Source organism: Geotrypetes seraphini, chromosome 1 (assembly GCF_902459505.1).
Source record: "Geotrypetes seraphini chromosome 1, aGeoSer1.1, whole genome shotgun sequence".
Classification (NCBI taxonomy): domain Eukaryota; kingdom Metazoa; phylum Chordata; class Amphibia; order Gymnophiona; family Dermophiidae; genus Geotrypetes; species Geotrypetes seraphini.
In genome coordinates, this window is record NC_047084.1 from 224,803,068 (window position 1) to 224,815,460 (window position 12,393).

The following is a 12,393-nucleotide window of genomic DNA, read 5'->3' on the forward strand; positions in this document are numbered from 1 at the left end:
CCGGACTACTTGAAGTTAAAAGTTAAAGTCAAAGGACACACATTCTTGGTAATCTTTTTATACATTTCATCCAAGTGCAGTCCCTTCATGTGTTTTGATCTTTCCCTGTGTAATTTTTCATGCAGTTCTTGTTCCGTAAAGGCAATACATTGCTCTAGCTCAGGAATCTCATAGACCCTCCTTGAGGGCCGCAATCCAGTCTGGTACAGTAAAATAGAAATTAATATTCAATAAAAACTATTGTAGGACAGTTGATAATCTAGCAGTATGGGTGCCTGCCTGGATTCTAGGGGCTCCTTTTACAAAGCTGTGCTAGTGGTTTTAGCGCACGCTTAGCATGAGCTAAATTGCCCCACGCGCTAGATGCTGGTGTTAGTTCTAGCTGTGTAGCGCGTGCTAAAATTCTGCATGCGCTAAAAACGCTATCGCAGTTTTGTAAAAGGAGTCCTCTACTTTAACAAATAGGATTTTTACCTTTAGACTGACCTCAATGGTAGACAAGCACAACCTTCTTGCCTCTTTCAGAAAGAGGGAAAAGCTAGGAGTGCAGTATTCTAATCAGAGGAAGGAGAGGGGACAGTATTAATGAGAGATTCCCTTGAGTATAAAATCATGTTTCACATGAGTTTAACTGTCTTTGGTTTTCTACCTTCCCAGCTACTGACTACTGATGAATGCTGATGAAAATACAGGAAGTGATGAAGATGAAACAGATGTAGCTGAAAAACTTTCCTCTTACAAGTTAATTGAGCTAGTGAATTAATGAAAGAGCTAGAGCAGGGATCTCAAAGTCCCTCCTTGAGGGCCACAATCCAGTCGGGTTTTCAGGATTTCCCCAATGAATAGGCATTGAAAGCAGTGCATCACATAGATCTCATGCATATTCATTGGGGAAATCCTGAAAAGCCGACTGGATTGCAGCCCTCAAGGAGGTACTTTGAGACCCTTGCTCTAGCTCTTTCATTAATTCACTAGCTCAATTAACTTGTAATAGGAAAGTTTTTCAGCTACATCTGTTTCATCTTCATCACTTCCTGTATTTTCATCAGCATTCAAAACAGTGTCTATAATTTCTGAGGATGTAAGATGATGCACAACAGGTGTTTCTTCATCAGCATTCATCCACTCAGCCAGATTTTCTTCATGAAGATTAAATGCTATATCCTGCTAGGTCCTTGCTATATTACTTGCTAAGCAACTCATTTGTAACATTTTCCTTTAATAAAGGAAAATGTGTGAAATTGTCAACATTTTGACCAGGTGCATTATCAAACATTAAGGCAAACCACAACTTATGCCAGGTTTCCACCTTCTCCCATCTTCTAGCAATGAACCAGAGAACATCCTTCATGTTAAATTCTTTCTCTTTTTTTTTTATTCATTTATTAAATCATTTTAACAAGTTTAACACTCATTCTAGAGATACAGAGCCATTTCCAATAACAAAAAAAGGAAACATAAGAGATACATTAATATAATAAAACTGAATTTGGTCTCTTCCTTAGAGCACTATTTGCAAGGGGGAGGAATTAGAACTTAAGGGAGAATTTTTCAATAAACAATTCAGGAAAAGGCTTAGACGGTTAAGCCTCGGCTATAAACCTTTGCTCATTTTGACCCACTGATTAACTTTTTAAGGTCCAAAAACGATCTTAGATGTTCAGGGAGGAAAAACACATATCTCAGACTCATATATTTTACTACACATTTACAAGGGTATACTAACAAAAAGATAGCTCTCAATCCTCTCATTCCTTCTCTCATTGCAAGAAATTCTCTGTCTCTTTCTTGAGTTTATTTCGTCACATCTGGATAAAGCCATATTCTCTGCCCACTAAAAGGAGTCATTTCTTTTTTAAAGTATATTCTCATAACAGATGCAAGATCTTGTTCAAAACCAAAATTATCAAAGTACTTCGTTCCTTAACCTCTGAGAGAGAATCTTCCAAGATCGCTGTTAAATCTTGCCATTGTTTTTCCTCAGATTTATTTTGAACCACTGAAATATTTTCTGTCCCACATTTTTTTCCTTTAACAACTGGCAAAAAGAAAGCTTTATTTATTGGCAGAATAGTTTCTAAAGGAAAATTTAAATTCTCTAGAAGAAATTTCTTAAATATTTAAATTGGGGACAGTCATTATTTTTGGACAGTTCAAAATTCTAAGATTCCAACATCTATTGAAATTTTCTATTTGCTCAATTTTTCTTGAGAGGAAATTCTTATCTTTAATAACTGTTGATATTGAGTCTTTCAACGTCATTGTTTCTAACTGAATTTTTTCCACACTCTTGCAGCAATTTTTCAGTATTAAGAGAAAATGCATCAAACTTTAGCAACAAGTACCTCCATATGCTTTGTAGTTTTACCAGCTGTCAAATCCAATCCCTTTATGGCCACCAAAAGTGTCTCCATTGTGATTACTGGCTCTGCCGCCGGCTTTCCTGCCTCCTCGGCATTCTTCTCGGCCAGTAGTCCTTCCTCAAATGAGACTCCGCCTGAATCAAGCTCTAGGGATTCATCCTCATCTCGTCTGTGGTTCGACTCGATGCTCCGTGCCTCTGTTGGACAGAGCGGCACGGTTACCATCAGGGGCACCAATGAGGTGTTGTACTCCATTGAGCCAAGCGCTCCCTCGCTCAGTTCCATAGCGAATTCTGTCCACCGAGACTAGAGCCGGTGCTCCAACATCTGCAGGATAGTTGGCTGAATTGGAGAGGAGAGAATTGGCAACATTGGGGCTCTCACCATACCTTCCCTCTTCAAGTGAGGCCATCGCATCCAGGAAAAAAAAGCAGGTAGTAAATCGAATTAGATATAGAAAGTTCAAAGGAATTTGGAGCTCTCAGCACCCTAGCAGTGTCCATCTGCCATCTTAGATCCTCTCTCTTTTCCCTACATGTTAAATTCTTTAATAAATGTCAGTACAGACTTACCAGCATTCACTGTATCTAAACATATGTTTAATGAAAAATGAGTGGTTACTTAGTCTTTAAAGAACGCAGATTCCTTGGTCTTGGGGTTGAGTAAATGATGTACAGTTGGGTGGTAATACACTGTGTAAACATTTTTCTTATACAGGAGTTCAGCAGATCACGTGATGCACTGAGCCAAGGCAGAAGCAGGCTGCCTGAGCTCCCAGGCCCCGAGTCCTGAAGCACCCTGTTAGTAGCCTTTGGAGGTGAGCCGGGACACAGCGCTTTGCAGCGCTTGCTGTGCACAAATATATGGACAGATTTCTGTCTTCTCCTGCGTCGCCGATGTCCACCCACACTCAAAAAAAGGATCGGGACCGCCCACAGCACGGCGCTGACAAAATGGCGCCGGTCACCTCCACAGCCGCAATTCAGCAAATAGCGCCGGAGGCGCTGACGGCCCTTACTCAAGTAGTAACAGTGGCAATGCAGCCCAGCATAGAAAAACTTTCTGAACAGCTCCAAAAGCTTGAAAATCTACTTATGGAGACTACTAGCCGCACCACAGCGCAGGAGACTCGGGTTTCCAGCGTCGAGGATACACAGCAGGCACATGACACCACGTTACAGGAACTGCAGGCTCTGACTCAAAAACAAGCAGAAAGACTGGATGATCTTGAAAATAGATCCAGAAGATCTAACTTACGTTTTTTGGGGATTCCGGAAACAGTACCCGGTCCTAAGCTCCTGCAGGTGCTGGAGGCCTGGCTGACAAGTTCCTTTCCCTTGAAGGAGGGCCTGGGGCCTATTCGACTGGAAAGAGCACACCGGCTAGGCCGAGAACAAGTAAGAGAGGCGAGGCCTCGCATGGTAATAGCCAAACTTTTAAACTATAACCATAAAGTGGAAATCTTGCGCACATATAAACAACTTCGGGAGACTTTAGCATTTGAGGAGTCTGAGGTGCGCATTTTCCAGGAATACTCTGTGGCCCTAACGGAGCATAGGAAGCAATTCTACCCACTTTGCTCCTCTTTGGCTGAAAAAAAAATACGCTTTCTCTTTTTATATCCAGCCACTTTGAAAATTTACCATCAGGGACGCTGGCAGGTATTTGAGGCCGCGGCTGAGGCGGCCCTTTATGTGAACACTCAGGTGTTGCCCCAGTCGGACCTTACATGAAAGAGCACATGGTGTGCTTCCTTGTTTGTCACATGCTCCTGTGTGCCTGTGGCATTGTGGATGCATCGGGATCTCCTGGTTTGGGGGAAGCCTGGATCTCAGATAATATGGCTGTTACTTGCTATTCTGGTTTAAGTTTGTTTACAATTTTGTGTTTTTTCCTGTTCTAGTTCAGAAATTGATATACTGTATATTTGAGCTCATCCTAACGTTCATTTGCTCTGCAGACTGCTCTTATGACTATTGTATTTACTGTATTGGAACTCGGGGCCCGGAGTGGCATTGTTTTGTGATCTTTCACACCTTTGGGACCGCCTAGGGCGAACCTGAGGCTTTGACCACAACCATGCAATTGGGAAGGTTGGGAAGGGAGGGGGGTGTTGGGGTTCCGGGGGGGGAGTCCTTGGCCTACGTGGTTGCTGCTGGTATTCTTTTGATTATTGGGAAGGGTGGGATCAGACCCTGCTGCGAGACTCCTGCACCTGACATTTACCATGGTACTGGTGCTGCTCGGGCAGATCCTGAGCGTCATGTGGCTGCCCTGGGTATGGCTGGGAACCCGGGTGGATTTTTTCCACACTTAGCATTTTATATGTTTGTACTAGCCCCTTTTGTACCTGCTGGCTAACACTTTGAGAATAGTATCCTGGAATGTTTCAGGCATTACCTCTCCCATAAAACGAACAAAAATTTTAACACAGCTCAAACGACATAAGGTCGATATAGCCTGTCTGCAAGAAACCTGACTTACAGACTTGGAACATCAGAAATTGAGGAGGTCCATGCAGTGCATGCAGCATCTTCAACTCATAAGCGGGCAGGGGTGGCGATACTGATTAGTAAGACATTGCCTTACACTGCAAAAGTAGTAGCCTCGGACCCACAGGGCCGCTACCTCTTGCTGCAGTTGTCAGTAGGCACATATTCCTTTTACTTGATGAATGTATATGCACCTAATACCTATGACCATTCCTTCTTTGAGGGTCTAACTGCCATGCTTCTTGGGCGGGTTACTGATCCGGTATACATTGCAGGGGATTTCAATCAGGTGTTTGACCCGACTTGTGATCGTTCTCAGCCGGGACCTGGTGCGAGTATATCTCATACCAGAGGCCTGTCCTATCTTTGCGCCACTTTAGATCTGGTGGACCCGTGGAGAATTCTCCATACCACTGAACGGGATTACACACACCGCTCCAGAGCACATAACACACAATCTAGGATAGATTACATCCTTACCACGCGGAGCATTTCTAAATGTGAATGCAGCGGTAATAGGCCCGGCGGTGATTTCAGATCACGTGATGATCTGGCTAGATGTGAATGTGGGCTTCGGTTTACGCAGACCTGTACGTTGGCGCTTCCCTAGTTATCTATTTTCTGATGACCATTTCAAAACATACCTAACGACTAAATGGGGTGAATTCCTAGACTTTAATGGTCAGCATAGCAATGATCCGACACTGTTTTGGAGCACGGCTAAGGTGGTGCTCAGAGGAGATTTTATAGCTTATGTAATAGCGCGTAATCGCCGTTTGTCCCAGGGAATACTGCGGTTGGAAAAAGAACTAGCAAGCGCTAAGTGTCAGTATACCCTATTCCCAACCCGCCACGCTAGGGAACACTTAGCTTCCGTGGAAACGACCCTCAACTCCTATATACATGAGTGCACGGTGAAAATGCTCTTGTATCAAAAATTTTGCTACCATCGCAATGGAAATCGGGCAGGGAAGTTATTAGCCCGCTTGACTTCCCAGGTGCGGGGTCACCGTTATGTTTCGGGATTGAGGGATAGTACGGGCCAATTTCAACACACTACTGAACACATTGCACAAATTTTTCAGTCCCACTTCAGGAAGATATATGGGTGCCGGGACTTGGGAGCTGAACCCCTTATTAAGGACTATTTCATGGATTCCGGTTTACAGCCGCTCTCTGACTCGGATGTTAGGTTTCTTAAAGCACCCATCACCCCTAAAGAACTACATAAAGCTATCCACAATCAATGAAATTTTTCGGCTCCTGGGCTGGATGGCTTTACGGCAGAATTTTATAAACTGCTCAGTCCTTTTTTAAGGGACTATTACTCCCAGGTAATCCAGGATGAACATTTCCCTGGAGAAGCGAATGAGGCTTTAATCACGTGATACTGAAGCCTGGCAAAGACAGTTCTGCTCCCGAGTCCTATCGCCCAATTTCTTTGCTGAATGTAGACATCAAAATTCTGTCCAAAATCTTAGCTAATAGATTAGCGACCCTTCTCCCCGATGTGATTGCATCCACACAAGTCGGCTTTGTACAGGGTAGACAAGCAGTACACAATGTACGTAAAGCATCGATAGCCTTAGCGCACACGCAATTCCATCACACTCCTATGCTTCTACTCAGTTTGGATGCGGCACAGGCGTTTGACCAGGTCAATTGGACATACCTCTTTGAAGTGTTAAATTGTATGGGGATATCTGGCTGGTTCGCCTTGGCATTACGCACTTTATATTCCACTCCAACAGCAAGACTACTTGTCAATGACATTATTACTGACCCAATACCTATTGAGAGGGGAACTCGACAGAGCTGTCCCCTGTCACCCCTCTTATTTCTATTGTACCTCAAACCCTTTCTTCGCACAGTGTCTCAGGACCCCGACATAGTGGGTGTGGACTTCGGGACTCATTCACTCAAAGTGTTGGCCTTTGCAGATGACCTATTATTTTTGCTAACTGACCCCGCTCACTCTGTTCGATATTTATTGCAAGCGCTTGACGAATTCAAATTTTATTCGGGAATTACGTTGAACTACCAGAAATCTATGGCCCTAGCTAGCCCCCTGACACTACAACAGACCTGGAGCGGTCACTTCCCATTTACGTGGGCTCAGACTTCAATTCCCTATTTGGGGGTACAGATCCCCCCGAGACCTTACGACCCTGTACACCAGCAATATCACCCCATTGCTTCAAAACACCTTACAACGTCTACAGAATTGGTCCAACAAAAACGAACCGATTCGAATCGATTCACCTGATTTGAATTGGTGAATTGGGCAGCACTACTTAGTAGATAGAGGAGCAAGAGCACAGTGTAAGTTGTCTCATAGAGATTTACCCAATTATGCCAGTTAAATGAACGTGGAGTACAGGGTGAGGTACAACAATGATTTTCACAATTCTTAAAAAAATAGAACATATGAAGTTTGGAAACATGACAAGAAATGAAGGCCAACTGCAGTGTTCCACAAGGCTCACTGTTATCATCTGCACTATTTAACATCATTGGGAAATAACCTGCCCTCAACCCAGGATCACATCTTCTCTTATGCATATGATATCTTCATTCTCTGCCAAAGAATCCTTCAATAGCACCCTAAATTACCTGAAAAATACTATGAGAAACGTCCTCAAACTAAACAAATCTAAATAAAAAATATTATGGTACAGAGACCAAAACTCACTACCTAGCAGACTGAATTCATGAGCGGACAAGGTCGAAGCAGCATGTTGAGCATGCTGCTGGCCCGACACTGCTTAAGGAGGTAAGTAAGGCTCGCAGCAGATTTCCGATGGGAGGATGGGGATTCGGCTGCATGGCGGGTGCTAGGAGGGGGGTGGTGCTTGCTCAAGGGTCCTGCTGCACAAGGGATGGGAGGGAGTGAAGGGAAGCTGGGAAAGGGTCCTGCTGCACGAGGGATGAGAGGGAGGGTAGGATAGAAGCTGGGCAAGGGTCCTGCTGCACAAGGGATCGGAGGGAGGGAAGGGAAGCTGAGCAAGGGTCCTGCTGCACAAGGGATGGGAGGGTAGGATAGAAGTTGGGCAAGGGTTCTGCTGCACAAGGGATCGGAGGGAGGTAAGGGAAGCTGGGCAAGGGTCCTGCTGCACGAGGGATGGGAGGGAGGGTAGGATAGAAGCTGGGCAAGAGTCCTGCTGCACAAGGGATGGGAGGGAGGGGAGGAAAGTTGCTGCACATGTGGGAGAGAGAAAGGAAAGAGGAAGAATTGGGGTGAAGGAGAGGAAGGGAGAGATGATCATGTACATACCCTGAAAATAAGACCTATTACCTTTTTTGGGCCTAAAATTAATATAACACACTGTCTTATTTTTGGGGAAACACAGTAGTATAATACGAGCAGCAAGAGTGGTACAGCACAGGAAATCCACAAATTCCATCATCAAAATTTTTCGCTTTAGTAAGCAACTATACAATATCAAATCCGTAATCTAAACCCCCCCTCTTTAGAAACTTCCCTCCCTTAATTAACAGCAACCAATGTTATTGACAACAAATACCAACCAAGAAACAAATAGAACGGCAACACATAAGTCGTCCCTTATGAAATCCTAACGGAACTTCCATCCCTCACCCAAAAAATACAAACTTAAGTTCTAAAGCAAGTCAGAGAAACAAACAATCTCAGGAATACATCAACTAAAACCATAATACAAGGAGAGGAAGGGTCAAACTCCTGAGACCCCCCCCCACCATAAAACAAACAAAAAAACAACTCCACTAAAAGACATGCTAGAATATCATCCCCTATACCCCCCAAAAAAAAAAAAAAAATACTGGAAACATTCAGGAAAGACAGAGGCACCCTATTAAGAGAAATCATTAATGATCAAGCTTTCGTCCCGAGGTGATAAATCCTGGAAATATGGGCCCCATATGTGAAAAACTGCCTTTTTGTGCAGGCAGACATCCACCGCCTCAAACGGCAGCAAATGATGAAATTGATTCCGCCATTGCCAGTAGCCTGGTGGAGAATCCTGCAACCAGCATTACATTTATGGCCCACTATACATGCATTCTGAAACAAAATGCGCCCCTTCCCAAAGATTCCACATGAAGCCGCTCTACCAAACAAGACCCATAAGGTGATAAAGATACTGTGGTGTTCCAAAGCCCTCCAAAATAACTCAACATCTGAGCCCAAAAAATCTTAATCTTGGGACATTCCCATAAGGTATGAGAAAAGGTATTAATTCCTTGTGTACATTTAAGACATAAAGAGGAGACAGTCAAGCCTGAGTGGAAGGCCTGCACCTGCATAAAGTACAGGAGGATGCAATATGTACATTCCTTCCACACTGAGCTGGTAATAACTCTCGGTATTCTAGCAACCGCCTGACAAAAGTCAAGATCCCGGACATGTACCTCAAGTTCTCCACTCCACTTCTGTGTCAAGTCTGCATATGACCTGGGTGGCAAATGAGTCCAAAGAAGCTTATGTAAAAAGAAGAGACCGATTGAGGGCCTTCCACATCAGCAGTAAACAATTCCCTCAAGCGCTGAAAGACCCCCGTCGCCCATAATGCCCGGCCATAATGTATTAATTGAAGATAACCATAGTCCCCTGGCCCCACCACTAGGTCAGGTGTGAGGTCCAGATAGTGCAGGATTGAACCCCCTTCACCCAAAACCTGGCCTAAGAAATAGATACTCTGGGAACCCCAACTCTGAAAGACCCCTGAGGTCAGGCCTGGAGGAAACGCTACATTCCCTTGCATGGGCAGATCCGTTACCATGGGTTTATAACGTAACAGTTTCATCAATCGTCTCCAAAGTAAACGCAAAGGAACCAATAACTGACTAGTGCGAGCAAGTATCGGCAACTTACTAGAGGGCGCCTGGAGCAGGTAAGTCAAATGTAAAGGATGAAAAAAACCCTCTGTTCAAAATTCAAAGGAGTAAAATCTGCTTCTTCCAAAACCCAGTCACGAAGCAGGCAAGCCTAGTTATAAACCCTTAGGTCAGCAAGCCCCAAACCCCCACCGCTCCCTGGGCCCAAAAGCCTGTCAAATATCAATTTCAGTTTTTTACCCCAGCCAACAATATTTAGTAAGCTCACGGCATAGACACTTCCAATCCCTCCCCAAATAGGGAGCAACTGAAAAGTATACAGCCATTTCGGAAATAAAATAATACGAAAAAGAGCAATACACCCACCCAAGGACAAAGGAAGTGTCTGCCACTTAGCCAATCATTGTTTAGTGTACTTATAACAAAGATGGAATGTTCACCTGGTAAAGTTGACAAGGATCTGCCGGCAAGTTGATACCCAAATATTTAAAATGGCTCATCACACAGCCTAAAGGAAAACTCCCTATCCAACTATCCTGAAAGCCATCTTCGATCGCCAGGGCCTCCACTTTGTCCATGTTTAATTTAAACCCTGAAAAGTCCCCATATTCATGAAAACTCTCTAATAACGCAGGTAGAGACTATTAGGGATGAACAACATGAACGAGAATCTCTCACAACAATGGATCTAACGTGAATACAAAGAGTAAGGGTGAGAGAGGACATCCCTACCTAGTACCACAACAAATCGGGAAAAAATCAGATTGAACCCCATTGATGGCCACTCTCGCCTGAGGCTCCCGTATAGAGTACTAATAGCATCCCAATAAAACCCCGTGAGCCCATAATGATCCAGCACACTAAAGAGGAATCCCCAATGAACCCTATCAAAGGTCTTTTCAGCATCAAAACTTGCAAAGAAAATTGGAATTTTATAAATAGCTAGGATGACATCATCATCAGACTTGGGTGTTTATTTTCCAACTAATTAGAGGTTCTATGAAGTTCCAACTTAGGAGTTGTCAATAAAAATACAAAAACTGAGCAGACAATACAAGACAAGCCAGGGAGGGAAGAGATACTAATCCTTTTACTAAACTGTGGTAAAGAGAGGCTTTAATGCACTCTTACACGCGTTTTCTGTGTTCTAAGACCATTTTTACCTAAGCTAGAAAATAGTCATTTTTTTCTAGCAACAGTTATGCATTATGTTGCCGTTAGTGTGGGGTCATTAAAATAGAATTACCATGGAAGCACTTATTAACACCTGGTTTATAGACAGTAAGGGATCACCTAGTAGTCCTGTGCTAACAAGTTAGCATGTGGTAACGTGGATGCATTAAGTGATTATTACAGAACACTTACTCTCTGCCACCAGACATGCCCTCTCCAACAAAAATTTTAAAAAATATTTTTACTACATGGGAAGAACACGTTGATTTGGAACTTACCATAGGATGTCTGAGAGCATCCCACTGTAAGCCTTTTCAAGCTGCAGTAAGTGCACATTAGCACTTACCACTCCTTAGTAAAAAGGACCCATAAGAGAAGTGGTATTGTTTTCAATGTTTACTGGATACCTAAAATCAGAAACTTAAAATATAAATCTAGTATTCTAACTAATATATGCAGCACAATATACACTATTACTTTTGAAATAACTTAGTGACATGGTGACAAAATTCATCACCATTCCCGCATATAACCATGGGAAACAATCCTGTGTCATTTTTTAGTGTATCTCAATCTGTCCTTTTACACCAGCATTCTTCAATGCAAGGCTTGAGGGTCAGTGGTTGTGCCTAGTCATACTCTGATTCTACCCTCTCTCCTTAAAGAATGACATGGAAATGGTTTCTGGATCTCTTCTTAGGAATTCTATAGATGTTATGGCCAGATGATGTGTCTAACTTAGTCTGTTCCTAGTAAAGTCCCTGTGAAGATTGGGGGTTTTGGTTGTATATACAATATTAATGGTGGGCAAAGATAGGAACTCCTGAATAAAATAATTTAAGACGTTTATCTTATTTAAAAAAAGAGACTCTGTTCAAAGACCTGGGAAACTTGAGAAAGCTTCCCACTTGAAAGCAGCTAATCCCGACCAGCCTGATTCAATGGTTTACAAGACCGCCTATGAGCGAGGATTTCAGACCGTGATTTTTCTCATTACGTTTCCGGAAGCGGCTTTATGGCGTAAGCTAGCTCAACCCACACTATCACCACACACCCCCTGCCTCCTCCTCCCCTCTCACCAGGCCTGGAAAATAAATATAAACAGGTTCCTGCCAGCTTGAGGGCCTAAAAGGCAAAGCCTCCCAGGGAAGCAGAGAATTACAACCAGGCAGGTAGGACGGGCAAGTTGACAGCTACCGTTAGGTTTTGAATAGCCGCGTGAGCGACGAGACAGCGTCTCACCTCCTCGCTCTTCAGCACCTCCTTGAACTCACGCTTGATCCGCTGCACTGCGATGTTGGCCATTTCTGACTGCCGGCCTCTGCGGCTCCTGCTCTCCGCCGGCGGCGCACTGCCACCCTGCGCGCGCGCGCTCGCTCTCTCTGCCTCTTTGCTCTCCCTGCCTGTGCAGCTGCAGCTCCGCCCCGAGTTTCGCTCTTCCGACCCAAGCCGCGAGCTCCACCGCTCGCCTCCGCCTCTCTATGGCCCTTTTTCCCTCCGAATAATAGTCACCGACAGGAAAACCGACCAAAATGGCGACCGGGTCGCGC

The 12,393-nt window shown here is 44.0% G+C and overlaps 1 protein-coding gene across 3 annotated transcripts in view; it reads right to left on the reverse strand.

Moving 5' to 3' along the window:
- Positions 1–12,386, reverse strand: part of UBE2K (ubiquitin conjugating enzyme E2 K) — a 193,761-nt gene extending 181,375 nt beyond the window's left edge. The window contains exon 1 of one of the 3 annotated variants that reach the window (XM_033947250.1): positions 12,086–12,153. Coding sequence is in view for 2 of the 3 variants with exons in the window: in XM_033947230.1 (XP_033803121.1) it covers positions 12,041–12,148 (108 nt within the window). In the remaining variant the exon portion in view is untranslated. Of the gene's footprint in view, positions 1–12,040 lie in introns of all 3 variants that reach the window. The other 2 variants (XM_033947230.1, XM_033947240.1) reach the window with 2 other exon arrangements.
- Between the last annotated feature and the right edge of the window lie 7 nt (positions 12,387–12,393).